Genomic DNA, 26,746 nt, shown 5'->3' with positions numbered 1-26,746 from the left:
TTCCTTGTATAGAATAAACATGGACTTATTTTTAGAAAGACTCTTTAATCTGGGTAGATGATATAGATGCCTTACCTATTTTTCTCATTCAGAAAGTAGAACCACTGAATTTTGGTGCATCTCTTCATTTACTGCACAAGTTTCATGAAGGAACTAAGACTTTTGAAGGGTAGCTACAATTTTTAATCATGCAGAGAGCCAGGTTTGTACCAGAATTTGTGAATGTCTTCTCACAACCTACCATGCTACTCTTTTTTATAAAGTATAATTGGCTTTGGATGACATTGTACCCCAAATTAAACTTTAAATTACCTATTTACCACAGGCCTTGGTGGAGGCAAGGTTTTGCCTTCAAGAACAAAGCTTGAATGCACCTCAAAACTTCCAACTTATTACATAAATATCCCCTATATCCTGCATATCAATAGTACCTTCCTTAATATTTTTTCTCACTCCTCTCTTTCCTTTGCTACCAATTTCTTCTCCATTTTAATGCCTCAGTTTTCATTTTCATACTTAATTTAAGTACCCTATCAGTGGTGGTACCATAATATATATTATACCCTGCTTGTGTTGGTCTTTTTTTCTTCTCTCCTTTTTTAATACAGAGAAGATTCTTTTATTCATCTTATATCTTTCTTTAATTTGCTTAAATTGCATGTGTCTTAGTCTATAATTTCAAAGTTGCACAGGAAATGACCTACCAAGCCTGGCAGGTGACCCTGTTCCCAGAGTCCTGACAACGTGGTACAACAGGAGAGGTGAGATGCTGAGGTAAAAACATCTACTGAGAGCAAGTCATAAACTTCAACCCAGAGTCCCTGTGATTTAATCCAAAGCCCTTCACTGGTACCAGAAGTGAGTTTTAAGAAAGATTAAAATATGTATAGTAAGACTTCACCAGTCCCTTGGGAAAGCTTCAGCTCTGCCATCATTTCCAGTATATGTACTCAAAGCTATTTAAAGTGCACGTACGTGAACCACTTGTGCTGCGCGTGGAAACTGCATGTGTGACTGAGAACTTGAGAAGTCACCTCAGGTCCTGGCATTGCAGGAATAAAAACTGTATCCAGACAACGCAGGGAAAAGCAGCCTGGCTGAAAATGGATCTGTATGAACATTACACACATGAGTTGCAGAAATATGTATGAATACTTTTCTCCAGGAGGCTCTCCAGGCATTTGACTCTTAGTACTTCAGCTCCTTTCTCAATTCTTGGAATTTTCACAGACAAGTTGAAAGCACATTAAAAATGAACACAGCTTTATTCGCTAGATTTAGATCTTATTAAATGTGCATATTAAACGTTAGCAGAATGTTTAAAAAATTTATTCCGACATTAGTGTATCATATGTATCAGCAACATACTTAGCAGACAAAAATGCCACTCGGTTACACGACAGTACAAGTCAAACAAGTGGTACATGTGGAATAGCCAGAAACTCCCATCTATTTTCACTCCATTCTGTTGCCTCAGACAGCATTACATAAAAAAGTAAAAGCATAGTAAGAAAATTTTCTAGAAAAAACAGTATAGTGTCTCATAGTAGCATTCTTCTTTTGCAGTCCATTGCTTAGAACATACCACACTAAATCTTCCCAAGGTATAAAACCTAAATTTTAATTGCAAAAAAAAAAAAAAAAATCCCTGATTGTATTACACCTGAAAGGTCAATTTTGTTTTGTGTAACTAATTCTAATGAGGCAATCTATTGTTGTTTAAATTACAGTAATTGCAACACAGAACTTCATTCACTTTGGTTAAAGGGCACTTTTAGATACTGAATCACATCAAAATGAAATATTCCAACATTAAGAATCAGCACATCTCCAAACTGACCAGGCCTTCCTCACTTTTGTAGGTTTTCAAGAACACTTTAGGAAACTTATGTGAACCATTATAAACTCAACCATACTGACACCTTTAGTCAAAATACTTACTTAATGGCAAGTAAAGGCAAACTATTAAGTAAAAAGGTGTTAAGACTAATTTTTTTATGTGGTATTAGCTTTTAGTATGACAACAGATTCTCTTTTCAACAGTTTCTGTATATGAAGAAGTAATGCTATGAAGTGTAATGACATATTTTTAAGATACATACACATTTCTTTCTAAATAAACTGATCCCAGGTTTTTTTCCACTTTCTATTGTATGGTACAACATATACAAAACATCTGTTTGTACTGCATTAAATAGCAAGTGATCCTAAAAAATAAGTTTGAAAGAAGCACGAAGTAGGAGTCAAAACATCAATTCAAATTCAGGGTCAGCTTCTGCATATCAGTGCTGTACCCCAAACAAATGTATTTCCTTATTTTTCTTCATCTTGCTTTTAAACAGCATAGTTCATTCACAACACACCTATTTTGCTGATATCTTTTCAAGGGTAGTATATTAGGACACTATTACTAGAAGAAACTAATCTTCCATAAGCAAAAATAGTACATCTAACATTGAATTTCCAAATTTGTTTTCCGCTTCAGTCAGGTTGTACATTTTGCACAGAAATATCCTTTTGCATCTCATTACCTTTCTGTTTGAAGCAACTGTTCGCATTGCAAACAGTAACAAACCCACGCCATCTAAATAAAGCAGTTTAATTAACAGTTTATGTGCAAGATGCAGCACAGTGCTTTCATTGTGCAAATTGTGGTGTTTGATATGTGATTACGACTGATGGCTGATACTCTTCTTTGGCTTACACATTAAGCAGCAGAGCTAATTCATTTACACATGCATTCTTCCAACAGAGCCATTATCTCAAATATATTTCAATATTCAAGAACATGATCACTTCATCATGAACATGAATTGCCAATATGCTTGATTGATCAAGCAACCTTAGAGAATGAAGGCAAATAACTTACAGTAACGAGAAATGTACATCAGTATCAACTCCTTGACTGGCAGCCAAACCATGTGATGCGTGCTCGAGGTAGGCACTTAATATTAATCCTTTTGCTAATAACAACAGCTCCACTCAGGACATTGATTTAAAACTGTTACAACATTAAGGTTACTTGCCAAGTACTCCAAGACACAGGCAAGGTTTGCTAAAACAAAATACCCTAAGTTGTGGTACTAGTAAACAGTACATCATTCAGCTGATATGGAATACAAATCTCGATTTTTATGCGTATACCCGCGAGGAAGTATAACTTTCAAAGTGCAAATAGAGCAAAATTTTCTACTTTTGTCTACCTGGTGTATTAAGCATGAGAGAACTCAATAATCTGGTATTATGACAATCTGCAGTCTAGGCATGAACCACTCTCCAAGAGTCCACATGGCACTGAAACCCAAGTGTGCCAAGGCAGGCATGGCTTGGTAACACTGAACAGCTCTGTCTGCAGGTTCACTATATCCTGATGCCTGCAAGCACATTTTGGAAATGGGCACTGCCCTGCAGAGATCATTTTCACACTTTTTTCCAAATGCAAAGAAACAAGGCACTAAGCATGGAAGCGTTGATATGTTTTAAATATACAGCAAAACCATAAAAATTCCTACCTGCTTCAAACTAGAAAATGATGGCACATTCTTAAACAGCTGGAAGCTACTTTGCATAAATAGTTATTATATATTTATAAACTCAGTAACTTCGTAGAAAAGCCACCTAACAAAACAGAAAAAAAAAACCTTCCCAAAGATTCAAAACGGGAAAAAAAACCAACCCAAGCCTCAGGCTACTATGTATAAGGACAATAACAGCATAAACATAGATTATCCGGCATGCTTAAAATCTTGTGGATAAAAATCCAAGACCAAACCATTCAGCTAGATCTGATATGGTGGTCCAGCTCCCAATCCACTGCCATGGAGTACAGGCACACTCCATGTATCGAGGACAGACACACAGCTTTAGCCCTTTGCTGGCATTTCACTGAGAATCCAAAGAAATAAATAAATGAGCAGCTTTGGCCAAAACCAATGTCAAACACAATCTTCCAATGGTAGTTTTTGAGAATGAGAAATTAAGTAACTGTTATTCTCCAAATCATATACATCTTTTCAAAACCCCCTGCAATTAGGTGATTCTACAATATCTGCATTTAAAGAGAAAACTCTTCGGTAAACCGTATCTTTATGAAAATAAATTATGGCTTTTTTTTCCTGCACTAGCATGAATTAACTGAATTCTATGCCTATAAATAATTCCAAGTGGAATTAAGCCCGTATGTCTTTAAAAATCAATTCCTTCTACAAAATGTATAGAAGTTCAAACCAATGTTTCATAAGGCATAGTGAATATAAAAAAAAACCCCCAAACCTTAACCCTTCAATCAGGAGTGTTCTATTTAAGTGACCACAAAATAAAAATAATAATCTCAACATTTTCCACAGCAGTGGTCCTCTGTGGTATCCTTTTCAGTCAGCTGAGATACAGCCTGGAGTCTTGCAATGAGCCACAGAGATGGGGCTTGGTGGTAAATGACCTTATCATGTCCTGTGAGCCCTTTGTGGTTAACAGCCCCTATACCCGGAGTCCAAATTCTAGAATTACAAGATTACATTTACTATTCAAAGTCATGGGTAAATAAAAACCAGTGCCGAAATCATACAGTTAAGTAGATTTCCTAAACCTTGTAAGCTCAGTAAAACTTTTAAAGGAAAGTCTATAATTTTTGGACTGAAAGAGAAGGGTTGAACTCTCCTACAGCTTTCAACATGATGCATACTGAGCAAACCACAGATAAGAAAAGCTAAAACAAGCTAAATCCCCAACAGTTGGGGTTTCGGCTACATTGCCCTGGATAGCTCCATTCTCCCTTCCGTGGCGATGAACTCTTTTTCTGTGGCTTGTTTATCACCTTGGCACAGTCTCTCCTTCAGTTTTTCAAGTTCATACTCATGTAGGATTTTTTGTGTTAAGTACTTTTCACGTTTTATTTTGGCTTTCACATCTGCAGGAACATCAGGAATCATCCATGCTACAAAGAATTTGACGATGAATACAACATGCTAAAAAGAAAAAAAATTAACAACTCATTACCAAATGAAACACCTTTTGTTTTATGTGTCACCAAATGGCTCACTTTTTGTTCACAAACAGAATACATTTCATTTGGCTGTCCTGGAACAATATATACCAAATTAATGTGTATTTAAGACGTGCATGAAGATTAAAACACACACTCTTATGCAGAAATTTTAATCCCAAGCCATTAATGATTTAGCAAACCCAACAGAAAAGTGTCAGGGCCTGAATCTTAACCATCACTTTTTAATTCTTCTGTGTGATTTGTTAGAAAGTTCACACAGCTGTGCTGATAACACTTAGCTTTTGAGAGCTGATGAAACACAGCAGGAAAAGTGATGAGAAGAGCACTTTAGCTACTCCGTTTTCCCTTCATAACTTGCAAGGCAGTGGCTTAACACTGAAGTGCCTGTTATCCAAACTATTGATTTAGCTGTTTTTAACCAATATACATCCCTGCAAAATGCTGTCTGGATTTTGAATACAGTCATCTCACATACAGCTCTTTCATTAAAGCAAGATGAGTGGAAGTGCTAGTCCTGGGAGCTTTCATCTCTTACACTGGCATGAAGACTTTTTTTATTTTGCTGATTATTTTGATCAACATTAGCAGTCTCCTCAGCCATTTTCACTGTTCCTACTCTGAGGTCAGCTCGCTGAAGTTAAAAGGCCCAGTAATAGTAATCATTTAGGACATGAGTACTCGGTTATTACCTAGGGAACAGATTATTTTATACTCCCAGCAATTCTGTTTTCTGTAACATTAGTAACAATCTAGAAAATCACAAGGTACCAGTGTTAGAAGAAAATTTTGTTGGGAACATACCTCCATAATAATTATAAAGGCCAGTTTTGCAGCAAGAATGTGCCAGAACTGCATAGTGTGAAAGTATTTCCTCTCATGATCTGGAGGATATCGATAGTCTCTGTACCTGTTGGAATGACAGACATGCAAAGGTGAAATGTCACAGTCAGCCTGGGACAGACTGCAAGCTTAGTGACACTTACAAGCAAGTACAGCTGTCACTTAAGGAACCTTTTCTTGTTTTAAATGATCTGTTTCCTTTTGCAGAAAAAGGTTGCCTCTCAATTTGTTTCTATCTTTGTGTTTGCTTAAGCACCCTCACATACACAGCAACAGAGCAGAGATGAGGATGTGAGACATGAAATTTGGTACACAGGATACTTGTTTTTCAGGCAACGGTCAAATAATACAGGACAGAGTGATGGGATGTATCACAGGGTAATGGGCACAGACTGAATAAATGTGACAGACATGAACAGATTAGGGGCTGGACAGATGCAGGGTTTCATTAAAGGACAGACCTGAGTACATGTTCTACACCACCAAATAAATGTAGCTGTTTCTAAAAGTGCTGGGGTGGTTGGTTTGGGGTTTTTTTTGTTTGCTTTGAGATTTTTTTCATCAAATCAATACTCTTCTTTCACCCTTTGCAAAGTTCTTTTCCAACTATTCTAGAATCTCCAATGCTTCTGCTAGCAGGAAAGGACTATTTTTTAAATGGAACCAGGATAGGTCTGATTCTTGGTCCGATCAAGCAAAATAAGGATTGATTTAAAATACTGTATCTCATTTTCAGCTTTGGAATCTAAACATCCCCTTTTTTCTGCTTCCTTGTCCACTTATGCAGCCTAAAAATCTTTGAAAATACAGGCTGAAGTTCACTACTTCAAGGATATAAATTTCCTTCCTCACTCAAAAATCAATAGTGTAATTAAGTAAACAAAAAATCCAATGAAGAGAAAGCAAAATGCACATTAGCAATGAGACTCTTAGTGGTGATTTTTTTTGAGGTGATTGCTTTTGTTATTGGCTTGATCTCTTACCACCTCAAGCATTAGCTTGTCGATAGCCTAAATATTACCTCTCACACTTCAGAATGATGAGAATGACATAATTTATTTTCTAATGGACTACTTAGATCTGCATTGATTTTTTTATGCTGTATTCTAAACCAGGTGATAAAATAATTATTATTACACCAACCTGCATATGACAAAGTTTTCTGGATTCTCTTTAGGTTCATTTCCCTCAGGAAAATCTGAGATTAGAAACACTGACAAACTGCTGTTTATGTATCCAGACATAGGTGAATCTTCATTTTCAGAATAAGCATAGTAGTAAACTAAACGAGGGATCATATCTGATGTGAATGCAACAATAAAGGCCTGAAAAAAAATTGGAAAAAGAAATTAAGAAAGTGGCACACAAAATTCGTGAGCAGATTTATAAGGGGGTTGTTGTTCTGTGACTCTGGCATTACCCAGAATCTTTTAAGAAAGGGTGAGAAGCATGATTAGGGCACTTCACCTTGGTAAAAGATGCTGAGTGCAGCCTCCACACAGTTTGCCTGGAAGCTTGAGATACTTAAGGTGCTGAGGTATCGTGCTACGTTGGCAGTACCTGCAAGTGGGTTTGTTGCCTAAGACACACTAAAAAGAGGCATCTCTTTTGCTCAGTAGTCTGCTTTACATATGCTTCTGATGAAATACTGGCATAGCATTTAGTTACCAGGTTATAAAAACTATTTGGAGGCACTGCTCCCACAGGGGCATCCAGAAGCAGCTGACTGAGCAGAGTTCCCACAGAACAGGCCTCATAGTGACAAGGACAAAAATGCATCTGACCCACAGAATTCATCCACCTTTCCTGTCCCCTACAGTTCCCTCTGGGCTATCAGGGTGCTTCATCAGACTAAGCTTCATACTGGTTTATGCCACTCCAAAAGGCTGGAAAACACACACAACTGAATGAAAGATTACGGCCACTAAAATGTGGATTGGGAGCTGCACACTGCCAACATACAGACTAGCCAAACCACTTAAATGGTTTGATGGTATCTTTGTAGGTTAACACGATACAGTGTTGATGAAGGAGAATAAGTATCAGCTGGTTTTTATTTTTTCAAATTTTGAGTACATGGAAGAATCAGTGTTGATGTAGCACAGCTAACATACTTACATTAGTGACAACAGACAGGATGGCCATCCCGTTCAGGATTTCCTGCCACACTCCTATGCTATGTGCTTTTGCAGCCACAGGTCTTCTGTACTGAGTGGTTAATTTCCAGGAGTCTACTCGAATCTCCAGGATATTATTCATCAGAGCAAGAAGGGGAGCCAGGGGAAAGGATGCCACAAAGAGGGTAATGAATCCAAACTGAATGACTGCAAGGGAGAAAAAGAAAGTGTCAAAATCTGCTCTCCCAAAAGTATCCTCAGAATCACAGGGGTCTACCACTACCAGACAAATGGCAAACTTCTGCCACGCTACTCAAGCCTGAGCTAAGTGACAATCAGCCCCAGCCCCAAGACTTCTCCAGTAGTTTCAGGCTGCCATTCTGCAGCACCCATAGGAATGGGCATTTGCGTCCTCTGAAATGATGCCAGCAGTGCTGGATACCAATCCTTTCAGGGTGCTGCAGTTCTCATATGACTGGTGTGTAACTGCAGGGGAACTGGGAGGTATTCATCCATCAAATTTTTCACTTACTTTTAGGCCAGTTTTATTCTCTTGCAGTTAGTTTGTACAGATAACTACACACCTCACAACCTTACCTCCAGCTATTGTTACTGATTTAATCAAAACATTCATACCAATTCTATATGCAGTAGTTCCACTGGGGAGTCTTGACATTAGTTTAAGAATTGCAAAAAAAATATACAATGATCCTTTCAGTTGTTACCAAAATTGAGTATCTCAGTACAGAATGTGGTAATTCACAACCAATACTGCCACTATATTTCAAATAAAGGAAACACAATGTTTCATCTGGTTTAGGTAATGCATAAAAATAAATTCCCATACACCAGTCATTCCCTCTTCCATGATTTCAGTGCTACATTATTCACCTTAGACAAGCAACAAAATTCCTACTAGCTTAGCAGCCCTGAGACAATGTTGGAGCATAGTGGTTCAGTTCTGATTCTGGAAGAGCAAGGACATGGCTGGCACCAGTGATTGCTCTGAGTGTGTTAATTTCACAAGATCACAGCCCTATATCAAATTACAGTGATAATAACTCTATGCATCTCTAGAACACTTAAAACTATTTCTGCAGAAATAAAACAATACAAAGGTTCATTTTTCAACAAAATGTATCCTTGTAATAGCCGAATACGAACTTCTTTAAAGTGTCCTTTAGATTTAGCTTAGCTTCAGTTCTAGTTTCAGTTCCACAGGTTTTGTAAACTACGGTTATATGCTGACATGCTCATGTTGCCTTTCAAAACCCGTATTCCCTTGCCCACACTCCCTCTGCTGGTCTAACAGACTGAACAGAAGCACTGATCAGTTCAAGACTAAAGCTGAAGGGATTCTCCTCTAGCCAGTTCGTAGATCTCATGTCTGCAGTACCCATCCTTACAGCATATTTGGCACTCTTCCCATACTTAAAATTTCCACTGGCATCAGCTAAGAATATGCTTTGGAACAAGAAAAGAACAGACACTAAGGCAGCTGGCTGCACTGAGAATAATGTTCCTCATTCAAATGAGGAAAACAAAAAGTCTTTGCAGTGTTTCTGTGAAATTCCCAGCAGCTAAAGATGCAAAGACAGCTTTTTTTTTTTTAAATGGGCTGACCTATTTAATGCTTTCCAGCAGTTAATCATCCACTGTTATGCAGATGAAAGTGGTGGCATCAACCCACAACAATTAATCGAGAAAATGTTCTTTTGAAAGTGTCAGTACAAGGTGTCCTGTCCTCAATTCCAAATGTGTAATTTTAAACTTACCCATTTCTAAATATTCATAGAACAGGCCTAAGGCTCCAAACGTCTGCAGATCATGGTCTTGCTCCCAGCGACTGTATAAATTTTCGGGATTGTTTCTGGCTTTCCGACGACCCCACCAGTTACAAATCCAGCTGAATATGCAGAAAAAGTTAACAATGAGAGAAGCAGATCAGATTGGTGCACTTGATTAGAGCATGGTGCTAATAACACCAAGCTTATGGGTTCAGTTCCTGCATGGACCATTCACTTAAGAGCTGGACTTGATCCTTGTAGGTCCCTGCCCTCTCAGGTATTCTGTAAAGTCTCCCATTCTCTGAGCAAGCTCCTTAATACAACACGCTGTTATAAGCATGGCTTCCACAAAAGAGGCTGAAAGCCTCTATGAAATGAGTCTACATGTCAAAATTTGTGCTTAATTTCCCGAGTTCTTCTTATCTTCCTCATATGGCAATCACTCCTGCCAAGAATTTCCTCTGGCTATAAGATGGGCATCTCAGTGTCAGAGGGAACTTACGGAACAATAGCCTCTTGGATATTTCCCCAGATCTGTTTGCCAGCCATGACTATGGTGAGCTGTGTCGTCAGTTCTATCAAACAGCCCGCAGGATCGCACTGGTGGAAACAAACTGGGTGTTAATGGACATGAATAATGGGTATCACCCAGATAAACTATATTCTACTACTGTATAAATGCAAGAAAGGAGATCTTAAAACTTGGAAGGACAATACTTAATTTCCACATGGACTGCCAGCTAAGCTACCCTCTCAGGAAGGCTGTCAGAGAAGGGCTTTCAGTGTTTAAAGTGTGAGAAGAAACACACACCACAACATAACCATTTGAAGGCAGAGTAATTCAGGGATGCTTCAGCAGGACCTGCGTGCAGCACACACCCCTCAGCCCCAAAAAGGTGAATCTTCTGCACTCAGTGAGCTCTCAGTACCAGATTTCTTTTTCAGACCTATGGTGAGACCCACTGGTATTTCAGGAGAACTGGGACCAAGAAAAGCTTTAGGATTTTTCACTCTTGTGACTGACAGATTTTCACTGCTGGTGTTTCCCTGTCTAGCAACACCAGGAAGAGTCACTGGAAGCCTCAGCATCAGCTTCAGGATAGCCAGCTGAGTTCCAGCTCAGTTCAGACCAACCCTGCAGTTGGAAATTTACGACTGTGCAGGTTGAAGGGAACAATCCACCTTAATTACGAAAATCTTACCTCTTCATTTCGCCAGCGATTAAACATGTATGTGTAGGCACCTGGGTAACCAACAAACTTCCCTTTGAAGAAGGCCACATAGAAGCAGGATGAATAGTAGTTGACAAACTGGAACAAAAACATTTTCATAGTGAGCCTGTTCTCATACTCCATATGAGTTCTGGGGATCTCTGTGAAACCAGAAAACAGTAATTTTATGTTCCTTTATTCCTTTTAAAAGGATACAGATTCACAAATACTCATCATGCACAGTGACCTTAATGGAAAAAAAAGGAAAAGAAGAACACCTACAAACATTTCAGCAGATGGAGTTCCTGCTTTCAGACACCCTACCCTTATTTTACAATGCAACGTTTGATGCAGGCAGGCAAAGGAAATTCATATTTAAAACTTTTATAAAATTTTATTTCCCCTTCTTTGTACTGTCCATTAGCACTTGTCCATCCCCAGAAGTTAAACTACTTTATGAGATCCAAGATCAATCTCGAACTAGCAGAATCTCCTGTAGGATGAAGATTTCACTGTAAGCAACACAAATGGTCATTTTTTTCTTTGTGGTAGAGAAGTATGTTACAGTATTTTTTTCCCCAACATGCTGTATGGGCATACCATAAAAATCAGCAGAAACTGGATGGCCCATGTGCCTCTGAAAGACAAGGCTCATAATGGGCAGAAAAATAGGGGAGAGTACAGGCATCTTGGAGGTACCAAACATCACCAAACCCTTGCTTAGGATTTTGCTGCCTTTTGCTGCTCATTGTCTATCACATTTATATTTTTAAAGGGAGCAGGAAGCCCTAAACATATTATTGTCAAATGTCCTGTCAAATGATAACATACAACCAATTCAAGGGAAGTAGCATAAGGAAATACACTACAAACATTCAAGTCCCTCTGAATTGCTCAGGACCTGGCAGATGTGTTGAACTCACCTGCCTTATTGTAAAGTTGCTTTATATAACCGAATAAACTGATGTTTCCAAGCTTGGTGTAAGTTTGCATGCCAGAAGAACATGAGGTATTTACTGGGAACCTGACATTGGAGTGTAGGACAGAGGAGACAGCACTCAGGTAAGGCAGTCTGCCTAGCCTGCAGCTCCCTAAAATATTTTTATTTTCAGTGAGCTGTTAAAATACTGATGTGAGGCACACAAAGTTCAGAGCACCAGAGGCAGGTTATACCTGCTTGTCTGAACACCAAACCTGACCAAAGCATTTCAAGGCGTTCAAGAGTGAATAAAATCTGGCACACGCTCCTGACAGCCCGGGCCAGGCGCAGCCACCTCGGCCGCCCGAGGAGGGCAGCAGTCCCACCCACAATAGTGAACTGTTATGTTCCCCTGTAACATAACCCCAGGTGGTGCTGACTCTTGAGAAATCAATCGTCCACACTTGCAAACTCGCCAAATTACACTGCTGAGCCTTCACACTTATAATTTTTGATCCTCAAGAAAGAAAGATTAAAAAAATTATGACTTTCTGTTTGTTTCTGTGTTTGTTAGGGGCAATTTTAGTTATTACTTGTCCTGTTTCTGATTTGGTCAAGAGAGATAAGGAATACAGATCTCAGAGACAAGAGATGGCCCATGACAAATCAAAATAAACCAAATGCAACATCCCTTTAAGTTTCTGCAAGACACACCTTCAATTCTTGACTCGACTTGCAAGATCTCACAAAAAAAGATCAACCGTTTTTATGACAACTACACAAACTGCAAGTACCTAGTATTTTCAGCTCCCCTCCCCAAACTGAATACATTCTGCAATTATTTTTCTATAAAACACCTGCAGGGACTTCTATCTCTAAATCATTAAGGACAAATAAATGAAATAAAAAAAAAAACCCATATGTAAGGAAGAGCTCTCAGGAAGGATATTTTCAGCATGCAAGCAAAAGTCAAACACAAAATATATGACAAAAGCAGTCACTCTTTCTGGGCCTCCAGCTCTGGAGCAAGGTTACTGCTATCAATTGCTACTGCCACAATAACACATCTTGGGCACAGCTTCTCATCCTGCTCAACCTCTGCCTTCCATCTGTGTAACTCCAAATCTGTACAGCCAGAACTAAGGGAATCAATGCTCAGAAAAAAATGGAAAATGTACTATCCCATCTCATATTTTCCCACAGACTAAGAGGTATGGTTATTTAGTCTTTTTTTTCTTGTAAAGATGGCTGTGATTTATTTTTTTAAATATATTTACAGGATTTCTAATTGAAATACTGCTAGTTCAAGACAGGCTGATCTTGCTTTGGTGACTAATACAACACAAGGTGATTTTTAACTATGTTCAGGTCTGTGATTGTCTCTGTAGACTAGTTTTATTATAAGTAAGCATTATATGAAGAGGAACTAGGCTATGAGAACTACTGAAATGCAAGGAAAAGGTTGTATGGCCATGGATACACCTGAGTCATTGCTGCAAGCCACTGCATGGTACAGAGCTCCCACGCGCCTGAGTTGAGAACAACAGCACAGAACACCTTGATGGTGTTCAATGGAATCTTCAGTGATTCCTTCCAAGTTTTGCCTACAAGTAAGTACCTCTGCTTACCCATATCAGTAATCCAGATGGCTATTCTCTCATAGAAGAAATTCAGTATCATGATGATGATAAAATTGAGGCAGGAGGCTGTGACTGAAGTTGCCAGCTGAGGGGTCAGTAACCCGCTGATGGGCTGCAGCGTCTGAGTGTTCTCCATGAGGCTGGCGAAGGCAGCGTACACTGCAAGGCGATACACTATCACAGCTATCATGCTGGCTATGATCAGGGACACCTGAGGAAATGAGGGAGATTTGAAAGACACTTTCAGCTTGGTATAGCTATAGTCTATAGCTATATGCATGCAGCTTTAAATACAAGATGTAAACCATCATGCTTTATATTTTTAAAATTTTATTCTTTGTGGATATGAGTTCAGCAGCACGGAAATGCAAAGCACACAGGCAAAACACTTTGTTATATTACATACATTAAAACCAACAAAATTATTTTGTTAGCATAAGAAAAGCAGACAATATAATGCCAATATCTGAGAAAGTGCAGAAGAGTATAGACAGTAGATGGAAAGGACAAGCTAGATTAAACTGTCCACTCTGAAACTCACTCTGCATTCATTATTGTGAATTCTTTTTTTTGTTTGCCTTTACTACAATTTTTTCAGTGTGTCTCTTAACATCAAATAAGTCACAAAGTTATCCCCATGTTAAACTTTCTAATCAAATTACTAATTAATGACAAATTTCCAGTGTCTTTTTTTAAAAAAAAATTTATCAGAATTGAAGTGCACTTTAACTGACAGCATGAAATCTGCAGGACAATAATAAAAACGTGTTAACATCACAATTAAAACCTATTTGTGTTAATGGGATGATTAGTAATAATCAGCATCTCTGACATATGGTAAAACGATGATTCAAAAAGATGCTCACCCAGAACAACACTGTAGCTCCTGAGATGCAGAATCTCACAGCCTGGCTAGTTAAAGGCAAATAAGGCTCCATCTCCTGAAACAGTCAAGTACAGCACAGTTCATCTTATTCCCACATTTTACTCCAGCATCTAGCAGCACACAGAGCTCTCACCAGCTGTATAAAAAGTGCTCACATTCAAGGGAAACCATCAAGAACCCTGTCCCTCTAAAATGGCAGACAGGACACAATTTTGAGTGTGCTGGGGGCGGGGGGCAGGGGGGGCAGAAAGATCAGGACAGAAGTGGCCATAAAACTGCTACAAGTAAAGACAGTACCTGGAAAGAATGGTTAAACTTTTCCAAAATCAATCAGTAGCTAAAGGAAAAAGACCAACTTCCTGAGATGAGCAGACCACAACTATTACTGTAATGCTAGCTTAGCTGTCAAACAGCTCTGAGTCCACAACTGGACTCAAGTTTTATAAATTCTTCATGCTGAGATTCCTTAAAATTTTATTTGTTTTTTTAGTTGAAGAAATGGCTATTAATGTAGCTGCCAAGTTTGCTGCAGCACCAGGCAACTGGGTCTTAGCCATGCCAATATCCCCAGACAACACATGAACAATTTTCAACGCTCATGTAAAGTTCTTGCAACCAATTCTAGTTCCTAAAATATCAGACTGCATGTTTTATGACAGAATCTTCTATTTAAGAACTAATGCCAGTGGAAGAAGATCCAGTGAAAAATAACCTGAATTTGATAAATCTTTGGGACAAGGCACTGTAGAATGCTTACCCTCCTCTTGAACAAAGTCACAGAGTACTACAGATGGGTGCAATCCCAAATGTAATGCAGGCAGTAATGTGCAATGACAGAGCCTAAGTTTGAATTGAATGCTTCATTATTTATGTAAATTAGAATTCTACTGTGATCAGAAAACCCAGATTTTAGCTATGATCTAGTTAGACAGTTTGGCACCATGAATAAATAAATTGATAGCCTCGAGATGGCAATTTCAGTTTCAGTGCACTTAGAATTCTGAGTCATTAATAACGATGAAATAATTTTCTAAGTGAAGCAAAATCAGCTGTGGGACACAAGAAAGTCATTGTCCTGTACCCACATAACCTTATTGGTTACTGCAGAATTAACTTATTTGAAAGCACTGTCCTTTCATGTGTTCAGTATAGCACATGCTCTAATAGGAGAAATTACACTACTATTACCTCTACAGGTTAGCCTATAAATGGGTACTGATAAGGATCACTGATAAACCCTACTGCAAAAAAGCTTCTGAAAAACCACTGAGACAGTAAATTGAAGTGTCACAAAACAAAGGCTTGTATAGTCATTGAATTTTTATGGCAATTGTTGATGCATACTAAGAAAGTACAGAGGAGTGCCGTTATCTTGCACTGAGATAGGAGAAGTGTATTACAGTCCATTTCTATTTCCTAAATAAAGTTCAAAAAACCCTATCTCACCTAAGCAATCCGGATTGATTTAGAGTCTTCTCTCTCAGGACAGCTATACAAGCACACCCAAGCCTTTGGCTGCACTCTGGTACAGCTGACTCACCTCACCTGGCTACAGGTTTTGGTCCATGCTGTACACAACCACAGCCAACCAGTCAGCCCATTACCACACTGTCCTAACATGATCACTCTCTCTTGCAGAGCACACAGGGGCCAACACCTGCCTGCTGGAAAGAGGGCCAGCACCTCCCTGCTCTTTCCCTCAGCTGCAGCACAACCCAGACTGCAGTCTGGCAGGGCTTGGGCCCTGTACAGCCACAGAAGAGGGGGGATTTTGAGCCAGAGCATACACAGGGATGCAAACCAGCAAATAACACATAACTGGCAGGCATGTGTTTTCAATTAGTAGAGCTAACTAAGGAAAATTGATTTACCTGAACCTGTTTTCCTGGACGTGCAGAAATTAGTACTTCAGCAGAGCTACACTCTTACACATAGAGTGCACTGTTATCAAAGAGCTCTGTGCAATGTACTCAGAGCTAGTTACAACAGCAGAATTAATTCCCCATGTGTGGAAGGGGGAAAACCCTCTCTCATGAGAAATAAGATTAGTATATGTATTTCCTATGATTAAGGAGACAAGCCCTGAAAGACAGGGCTACTGTTTATAGAACAAAGACTCTTCCCACATTCTGGCTAAGCTTCTATTTCTTTTCTGAAGACTGTGCTTTTTAAGTATACTTAGGACTAGTGACAATAAGATATTCATATGCAATTCTATGAAAGGGAAAAGATGATTTAAAAATACATCAAGTGGGTGTGGTAGATGTTGTGTTGGAATGCAACCAGCTGATCCCTAAATTTGTGAAATAACTCTTACCTAAAATAAATTTAAATGAAAACAATTAACATCTAATATTTATATAGAGTGTTTAACAGAGTTAAATTGGGTCACTAATTTATCTCAATTAGATTTCAGAGAAAGGAATTCAGCAACCTTCATCTCTCTGGTGTTCCCCAAACAAAGTGGTTGTGTATCAGAAGCAAAACCACAGCTAGACCAACTTATCACTTTAGATCATGGTGACTGCTTCTTCATATGTTGTGTAGGGTTAAGAAAGAGTAGTTTTAAAGGCATGAAGGTTTCAGAGACTGCTACCCTGAAATGTGAAAGATGCTGTAAAAATGGTGTCAAAGCCATAAACTTTGCCTTTGTTTTCCTGATTTAATGTATCAATTTCCAGGTTACGAAACTTTCAGCATACAACTGAATTTGCACACGTGTCAACTCAGCATGTTCATTACCTGAGTTACGGGATTCCTCTTCTTTTGGGTACATTTTGCCTCGTATTCAGGCCTCAGCTGGAGCTGTTGCTGTTCCTCTTCAAAATCAACCAAATCCCATTCATATTTCAGTCTAGCTTGCCGCCTCTTCCAAAACTCCAAGAAAAGTGTAACTACAATTTGAAAATGTTAAAATAGTGTCAAGGAAGATGTGAACAAGTTCATGAACCAAGTTAAACATCTGCACTGGCTTCTTTTAGGTGGTTTATTATTTATCCTTACAGTGTGACTCAACTATTTTTACTGACTACCTACTATAGTTCACAGATAAGACCACAATATGGATCCAGTGATTTATTAGCTAACTGAATTCCAGAAGTGGATGACAAGGAAGATGCCAAGACAAGATATGGGTATTTCCATGGTTATGATGACCATGTTTAAGTACAGTTTAACTACTCTGCATATGCAAAAAGCAACATGAATTAGGAAAAGAACCTGATAATTCAACTAATTGCTGTGTATAAACCTACAGCACATAAATAACTATTACAACAAATAAGCAGAACAGCTTTCAAGTAGTATGCTCAAAGATTTCTGTTGCTTTTTGATGTTTATTTGATATCATGCTCATTTTAAAGACAGTGAATGTCTGAGGATTTTCATATGATCAAGAGTTGGGCTGGCTTAAGAAATTTTTAAGATGCTAGAGGGAACTGATTTCATATATAAACAACTATAAAATTTATAATACTATATAACATTTTAAGAGCCCTTTATAAACTACTTTAAAATGTAAACATTTTGTAATCTGATTGTTCTTATTGGAACTGGAGACATTTTATGATTTAGACAAACACAGGAAAGCTTATCTTCTGCAGTTCTAAACTCTCTGGCTGGTACTTCCTGAATGACTAATCCATGTCATGCAAATGCTAGTTCTTAGAAACCAGGAAAAGTTTAGTAAAACAGCCATACAACAAAAATCTTATTTGATAACAAATACACAGGTTTTCTATTAGCACACAAGAATCTTTGTGAGTTAATGAAATATCTATATACAAGTTGAAGATTTAATTATGGTATTTCATACAAACAGTATGAAACAAGTGAAATGTATTTAAAGAAATAAGAAACAATAACTATGCTATGCTGAATGCAACCTTCAAAGAGTTGAAGAAAAGAACATGTATTCTACACAATATGAACGTAAAAGTCTGAACAAGTATCACTGGTGTGAAACTATGATTATAGAGGCCAGAAATCCACCAATTTCTACATCATCAGAACATACAATGTATGAAGTTCACTGGAGTAGAACCCAATGAATTTTCTCATCCCAAAAGTACAGCTAATAGAGTGGCAGTGATGGACCACCACCCAGTGACAGGACACAAAGCTCCCCACTCCCTCACAGGGACACTGATGATGTGCAGGACTTAGCAGAGAGGACTCTTATATGGGCTGCTCTGATTACTAAGGAAAGAATCAAATGTTAGCAGTTGAAAGTACACAATACTTATGATATTCTTACAGTATCCTAGATTCATGATAGATTTTCTTTGCGTTTTTTTAAGTCTTAATTCCTCTGTAACTTTATTTTCACTCTTTCATCACTTTTGCATCTGAGGCAAGATACTATGGTGAAGCCTTTATTCCCCTTCTTCCCACTTCATCCAGTGTCCCTCAGTAGCTTGGCCAAGATCTCCTTATTGCTTGACATAAAACTTATCAAATGTACTCACCCCATATGCCCATGAAAATGGCAAAAAAAAGAGTTGCCACGTTGTCAAACAAATGGGAATACTGCAACAGAATACCCAGGAACAGGTCAGTACCCAGACAGTTTTCAGGATGAACAAAAATGGCAAGTGGCTGCAGAACCAGATACAGACCTGCGAGGACTCGCAGGTGGTGTTTAGTCTCCAGTATTCACACTCTCGGTCACAAAGCGGGCACATGATGATCTCTCCTCCAATTGCAGGGTCACAGATTTCTTTGCTAAGGAGGAAAACATTGTAAAGTATCTGTTTCCACAGCATCTTAAAAGCTGTTACATGAAATTTATTTAAAAAGTAAATAGCAGCTTCCTTTGTACAAAGCTCAACATTTGCAGCTTCACAGCAAAGATGCCACATCTTGTCACATTCACTGGTGTTAACCAGTGGCTGGTCAGGGCAAGCCAAGAATGAAGCAGCTGCTACAAGGAGTAGAATTAACAATTCCCTCGGTATGGGCTTTTTGGCTCTATCAGCAATGAATCAGGAGTTTCTCAGGAGCTGTACTGCACATGCACTGCTTTCAGGCAACATACAAACCATGTTATTTCTCATCAGGTTAGCAACGACATCAAAACACCTTTCCTAAAAGCAGAGATACCACTTCAGCTTTGGTATCTGCAGTAAAATTTGCTACTTCAATTTACAGTGGGTGAAGTTTACAATCCTATGATAGTCCTTTAGTATCCAGAGAAATCTCAATATGTATAGCAGTATTCCCGGATGAATTCTTAACCTAGCTAAAATACAAGTCTCAAAATTACATTATTCAACAGAATAGATGAGAATTTTAACCTGTTACTCATCTTTTATGGTTAAAACTCAAAATTTAGGGAAGCCTTATTATAGAAAACAGCAAGCAGTGAAGTCAACCCTCTTTTCCTCTCCCCATCCCCAATCCCTGAATACAATAAATCTTTGGACTTCTGATAAAACAAATACTATGCTTATTAAAAAAAAAACCCAAACTATGGCTTCTAAGATACTGGATCCCTCTTTGATGGGAGAACCATGCTGATCTCTTTTACTCACGCTTCTGGTTAGTACAAATGATGACCTGCACAAAAAGTCAGACTGCTCTGCAAGATAGATTAAATAGATAAGCTTAAGCCAACGATAAACACTTAAACAATTTTGAGAGATCTAAGGGGTACTCTTAGGTCTTTACATATTGCAGGTTCTCCAACACAGAAAGCTATGCCCAACAAAATATTGCTTTTCACCTACAGGTTGAGTCTTACTAACTGATAGTCACAAGTTCTGCATGAGTGGTCCACCACCTTTTCAGTCAATAGACAGCTGAAGAACAAATTTGTCTCTCTGACAAGCTTTAAAAGCTTGTTACCTACTGAGTAACAACAACAAAATTTTTTTTTGCAAGAATAAAAATTTCACATTGCTTAGCTTTTGCCCAGGAGATTTTCAACATTATACTCACCTGCTCATATTTTCATCCATTGTAAACAAGCCATAAAGAAAACAGATTAAGCCAACAACTGCTGCAAGGAATAACATCTCCGTGTAAAATCCTAGCCAGGCAAAATAGATTCCAATCTTCTCACCATAGTACTTTCTGAATACAAAAAAAAAAAAGCAATTAACAGAACACCAAGCTAAATTTAAAACTGCAATAGCGCAAACTGGCCAGAGTAAAAGTGAAACACTTGGCAAAAATCTCTTTTAACAGAAGAGTAAATGCATTGAAATACTGTGGGAAATGAGGTCTGAAGCTGGCCGTGATGGTCTCAAGCTGCATGAACAAGGTGAATGATCACACACATGGCCTCTTTTGTCCCTTTTTTCCTCCTAGCAGAAAATCTGACTTTAAAATCACTCTTTCTCTTTTCTACAGGATAGCTTAAGTTAAGATTTACTTTCTGATTTTTCCAATGAGTTACACAAATGAAACAGCACAACAGTTCTGACCACATGGTTAAAACAAATAGGTAATCCACAGAAATACAACCACTTGTGTTACAAACAGGGAACTGTAACCTGTGAACAAAGCAACATTCTGTTGTATCATATCAGCTGAATCAAAGAGATCTTAAGTGAGTTTAAATTTGGGGTCAGAACTAAGAATCAAGCTTCCAAGCTGATTTTATCTGTATTTTTTCAAGTCTGTGTTGAAATTTCAACATTTCAAATAAATCTTTAACATGTTTTTTGCAGAGATTGATCAAAAAAATCTGAGATATTCTACGTATGTGCTTCTTTACAGCTGAATTATCTGTAATATACCTGACCCCAGGACGAATGGCTAGATGGAAAGAGACTTGATTTGAAATGAAGCATTTTTCCAGTTCTCAGTAGAAAGCTGTGTCATGTCCTCCCAGGACATAGTTCCCAGTTAATAGCCATTATATAATATTTATAATATTTATAATTAGATAATATATAACGTTTTAATATCATTGGATCTTAAAAGTGGTAAAAATTTCCTAGCAGGATGAAGTTACAAATCAATATACACTGTATTACAGTGAAAACCAAGGAAACATAACCACCCCCAGGCTGTACTGTACCTGATAAGGTCCAAAGGCTGCTCTTTGTAGAAGCGCAAGAAACGGGCCCACTCCATGTAGAGCGTGTACCTCTCACTGTCACAGTTTGGGTCGCTTGCCTTTTTCCAGTACTGGCACTGTGAGCAAATCAGAGTAAGGGGGAAACACCTCATCGACAGGCTCAAATACTACATTGAAAGAGATGAACAGTAATGATGACGCATCCCTCTTAAGACTGTGGTGTTTGTCATCATCAGTATCTTAACTGCCAAATATTAAGAAAATTTTGGAACTTCATCACTTCCCTAGAAATCAAACAGCGTAAAATAACCACAGTTTCTGACAGCTTCTGTAATTTTATTCTTTGCCATAGAACTGTGCTTCTAGAAGTATTTGGCTATGTCAATTATGCAGTTTGTGATCTTGGTTTTCCTTTTTCTTAAGGTCTCTCAACCACAAAGAAAAGCATGAAAATTGGTTTCTAAATAGAAAACAACCAACAGAAGTTTAAGCAACCTAAGGTTTGCCTTTTGAAAATATTCTGAAAGATTAAATAATTATTTTTAGACAAAGATTTTTGAGTTTGCCTCTCAAGTTTTAGAATTTTTTTGTAACATTTCTTAGCATTTAAAGTTGGCTGTAGTTGTATAGAAGAGATTTCTGCTTTTTACTGTCTGTGGTTTTGGTAGTCCCTACAGTATAAAGTACTTGCCAGCCTAGACTAGCATTCTAGATCCTAATCAGCCAAACTTTCCTCCTGAAAACCTAAGGAATGTCCATTCACTCATTTATTTCTATTTTCAAAGGAAAAAAAATTCAAACATTTAAAAATATAAATCTATATACAGTATTTAAAAATGCCTTATGGTAGAATTCAGAGATATAAATAAACATGTTAAGTTCACTAAAGCATTGTGACATCTGAAATAACCATTAAAAACAAGGAGAGAATTTAAGATTTAAACAACAAATTAAACACAAGAGTTAGGAGGAAAAGAAATTTGAAGGGAAAAAACCCACGTAAAACATGTAACCCATTTCTCTCTTGTTTTCTCCATGGAATTTCAGGACTAAATCCACACGTGTCATATTAAAAACTGACCTTACAGCAAAACTAAACACAGTATTTACTACCCTTACCACATTTACAGTATTTGCTCCCCAAAGCTCCCTGGGAGATGGACAAGTGCCTATTCCACACTGAACTGCAGGGTTCAGGCAACCCACCTGACTTCTGCCCAAAAATGGTATGATCACAAGAGTTTTTCCTCTAACTGCAGGTAGTGTGCACTACTGTGTAACTACAGTATGTGTGTGTACACACCCTGTAGACACACACTGCTGAATGTACGCATCTCCTCTAGGTATTCATTCCTTGTTATAATCTAAGGTACTACTGCATGGTCTGTGTCATCAACATTACAGGAATATGATGGAATAAGTCTCTAAAGAAATGGTGTGACTGACATGTATTCTAAAAACTCACCCACAGGAAGAAACATTTCAGCACATAAAAGCCAAATAGTAGGGCTGACAGATATGTCTTGTGTGTTATAAAACAGAATCAATTACTGGGACAAATTGAAAGGTTTGAGTATATTTTCATATCTCCTGGAACAGCAAATGTCACAGTAGGTAAAAGAGTTCAAACACCGGGAAATGCTCAAGGAAGCAGAAAACTAAAATACTTACATCATGAAGAGGATATGCAGCTGTATAGGTGCCATTGTTTAGCAGTCTCTTAATCCCAAATTTTTTCTTCCCTTCTTCTGTTCCATATGGGCAACGTGTAAGAATATAATTAACCTGAGATTCAAGGATGAGAATTTTAGACCCTTCCTATTTTAAGGCCATTTAATAGAAACCTATCATGGATGTGCACTGTGTATAATCTGCAGGAACAACATGCAAAAGCAAGAGTACTTCCTCAGAAGGCCTTATCCCTTATAAGAACACTGAGGGCACAACTGCCTTGTAGACATCCAGAAGATCTGTTCCAACAAATATTATTCTGTATTTCTAAGCAAGATGCACAGGTACCCAGGCATCTCTGTATTTACCTCAGTTACCACGGTTTCTATACTCACTCCTTCCTTGCATGAATATTCTGATGGCGCCATGTAAATCTTACATGTAAACCTAAGTAGCCAAATTCACATACGTACTATTCTGTTTCTCATGGACGGTGAGAAGAAAGTGCTCTCATCATTAATGAGGTACAGCTCCTGCTTGTCCTTGCTGAATGGTGCCGTGAAATAATCCGGTTCGGGGTGCATCACCTTCTCAGGCAGCCTGAGTGGGAAAAGCACACAGTCCAGGGGGTTCTCCACCGTGGAGGGAATGTCATTTTCCTTGATGGGAACCTTAATGTTCAGCACTTCTGCATATGTGATCAGAACCTCCCACGGTGCATGGATCTTCACAAAGAAAATCTTGCCATCTTCAGATTCCTGCCCCAGAAAAGTTAAATCAGACATTAGACCAAACTGTGTTTTATTGCAAGATTTATGGGAATATTTTTTATACAAAATGTATTGCCTTTTACATATTTCTGAAGGATTTAAAAAAAAAAAGAAGGAGAGGGGAATAGAAGGACTTCCTCTGTGTGTGTGTATATATATTTTTTTTAACTGAAAAGCTTATCTTGAGTGGTTGACTGTTCATAAAAATAATCTTTGCACTACTAAAAGCTCACAAAGGCTTTTCAAACTATATTAATGCCATACACTGGAGTCCGAAAATTCTCATTACACTGGAAACACGTAGAATAATCTTGTCACAGGCCTCACAAAACATGTGTGTTCTTCTAGTGTTGCTCTGCATTCACAGCAGAAGTTTGCAATCAGCAGGGTTTTTTAGCATGGCTTGATGAATTCCCCACCTATGGATGTTAGAGAGTCTGAACTTCATCAAGAGTTATTTTACCCACCTCAGCCTCTGGCACGCTGACTGCATCAGTCAAAATCGCACATTCTCCAGTTATTACACCAAACAGTACCACTCATCAAACATCCTCAAGTTGTTACATCAGGGTCCTTCCTCATAATTACAACATCCAGTGGGCATAAATTATCTATCCATTGCCTTCTAAACTTGTTACTCATTGTTAGGTGGGATTAAAATCAGCTGTAAGCATACTTCCCGTTTATGTGGATTTAAATCAAATCACAGCTATTTTGCCTTCTTCTTTTTATGAAAGCAAAGGCTTTCTTTTCATTATGAAAGCAAAACAAAAGCTTCCTCTTGAATCAAAATTATTCTGCTTCCACAATTCTTATCAATGTATCTGGAAAAAGGATTCACATAAACATATTAATCTTGTTTCTCCAAAATTAGTCACCCTCCACTGAAATCCACGAGCATAATTTATAATTTTTCTCAAAGAAACAAAGTGGTTTATTAATTTCTTGGTCTATTCTTTTAGTCCTAATTTTTCTTTTTTTTTTTTTTTTTTTACCTTCTTGTCTTCTGTTTCTAGCTCCAAACCAGCCTTTTGAAGGTTGCTCTCAAATTCTTTTCTCCTTTCCTGAGGAAAAACAAAGACACTTTAGTAACTGATGAAGTTAGCAACTAATTGGTCACTCAGCGATGACTCCCTGGGTTTCACTTCTCTCAACTGTCCTGATGACAACCCCTTAATGCTATGTGACCTTCAAAAAGCAAACAGACAAAAACCAGCCGATGCATACCAGGCCACTTTCCAGTGAGGGCCAGCTTTGTGATGGGAACACATCAGGAATTGCACTAGCTAGCCACAGGACACCTACTGGGTAGGAAAAGGCTTGTTCTGTGCCATCTAGGTCATCAGAGAAGAAACTGATGTTTTGTGTCTTGAGCACTTCTGGCTTCAGAAGGCTGGTGTGTGGGGTGTGTGTCTGTTCAAGTTTAGCTATATTTCCAAGAGAATGATGAAAAGAAAAATTCTGGAAGCACATGGAAGACTGACAGTCTCATCTATTTACCAGTTATACAATTATGCCTGATACAGATATTCAAGTACTGATTACAGACAATTCAAACAGCATTTCACAAACATCACTATAAAACTAGATAAGACCAACAAATCACCACGTGTGCTTAGCTTGCATAAAGTCAACATGGACTTCATGCAGAGATAACACGCCTGCTCATGGCAGTTTGTGTGGCTGCATGACCTGTGTGAGCTTGATATTCTTCTTGAATTCTGGATTTTGTGAAGTACTTCCTAGGTGGTTCTTCCTCTCCTTCTCTGTATAACTTTTGTTCCTATTGAGAGCAAAATGCTCTTAATTATATAAAATTTGCTGAAGAACTGCCAGAGTAACAATAAATTAAGCCAAATATTGAGCCCTACCCTCTTTAAAATGCACAAGCTAGACAACAAATTTATTTCTGGCTAAACCCTGCCATGCTGTCTAATGTTTCTTCTATTGAAAAGTCTTAACTGACAGCTTTCAAACATACTTAAAAAACCCAAAACACTGTAATTTTCAGCCAGTTTTATTTTCCTGGATGTCTGTGAGGAGCAGACTGCCATTTTTGCATTTCAGTTTGCATAAACTACCCAGACAAATGAATACAGACTGAAGAATAGCTTTCATAGTCCTCAAATGTACCCAAAGATGTATTGATGTGTTTTCCTGTGTTAGTGGCCTCTCATTTTTATGTGTCACATCTGATTTTGCCAAATATTACTATATATTAGATTAGACACTGGATGATATAAACTCACGAATATGGTAACTCCTGAGTTCTAGCACATGCTGGGGACAAAAGCAATTCCATGCACTATTTGCATCCTACAAACCTGCCTAAATGCACCTGTATAAACATGCCAGAGAACTCTGGGTTGCTGACATGATAACCAGATAGAGAACAACACAGCTAAAAGGTGATTTAAGAATGCATGTTAAAATGCTATAGAAAAGCTGACATTCAAGACTAGTATCCAAAGCTACATGCTCCTCTGGATTTACCTTTTCTCCTAACAAAGCATGCTGGTGTGTATTCCTTCTCCAGCAAACACTGGAAAGAGAGCCAAGCAAGTCAGCTCAGAAGGTTCTCTGGCACCAGACAGCTTCTCACCAGCTGTGCAGCTCGGGAACAGACAGAGCCAAAGGGTCTTACTTATCTTTCCTTACAATAGACTTAGTGTGATAAACTGCAGTGCTCTGAGAGAAATTATGCTCTTTTTACGACCTTGCTCTTCTCCCATAAGCCCCCTCCAGAAACCCATGCAATGTACTGTACTTTCCAGTTAATGGGAAAAACATTTTTAAAAGGAAATCAATCTGCCGCAGAAAAAAAAAAAAAAATTCCTCCCCCTTTTCTTCCCAAATACTGGATTTCCTCGTGTCTC

The 26,746-nt window shown here is 38.2% G+C and overlaps 1 protein-coding gene across 9 annotated transcripts in view; it reads right to left on the bottom strand.

The window, feature by feature from the left end:
* Positions 1-1,246: 1,246 nt before the first annotated feature.
* Positions 1,247-26,746, bottom strand: part of ANO5 (anoctamin 5) — a 55,567-nt gene continuing 30,067 nt past the window's right edge. For all 9 annotated transcript variants that reach the window (XM_069016460.1, XM_069016463.1, XM_069016464.1 and 6 more), the window contains 17 exons: positions 24,866-24,934; positions 23,574-23,858; positions 23,101-23,214; positions 21,430-21,545; positions 20,343-20,477; positions 19,022-19,127; positions 18,872-18,932; positions 17,148-17,299; positions 14,386-14,460; positions 13,508-13,730; positions 10,952-11,121; positions 10,252-10,349; positions 9,738-9,868; positions 7,964-8,169; positions 6,989-7,170; positions 5,807-5,912; positions 1,247-4,964 (listed from right to left, as the gene is read on the bottom strand). In XM_069016460.1, coding sequence (XP_068872561.1) covers positions 4,743-4,964; positions 5,807-5,912; positions 6,989-7,170; positions 7,964-8,169; positions 9,738-9,868; positions 10,252-10,349; positions 10,952-11,121; positions 13,508-13,730; positions 14,386-14,460; positions 17,148-17,299; positions 18,872-18,932; positions 19,022-19,127; positions 20,343-20,477; positions 21,430-21,545; positions 23,101-23,214; positions 23,574-23,858; positions 24,866-24,934 — 2,451 coding nt within the window. In that variant the 3' untranslated portion in view covers positions 1,247-4,742. The remainder of the gene's footprint in view (positions 4,965-5,806; positions 5,913-6,988; positions 7,171-7,963; positions 8,170-9,737; positions 9,869-10,251; positions 10,350-10,951; positions 11,122-13,507; positions 13,731-14,385; positions 14,461-17,147; positions 17,300-18,871; positions 18,933-19,021; positions 19,128-20,342; positions 20,478-21,429; positions 21,546-23,100; positions 23,215-23,573; positions 23,859-24,865; positions 24,935-26,746) is intronic.

This window comes from Aphelocoma coerulescens, chromosome 5, assembly GCF_041296385.1.
Source record: "Aphelocoma coerulescens isolate FSJ_1873_10779 chromosome 5, UR_Acoe_1.0, whole genome shotgun sequence".
Taxonomy (NCBI): Eukaryota; Metazoa; Chordata; class Aves; order Passeriformes; family Corvidae; genus Aphelocoma; species Aphelocoma coerulescens.
This window is presented reverse-complemented; position numbering and strand designations above follow the sequence as displayed.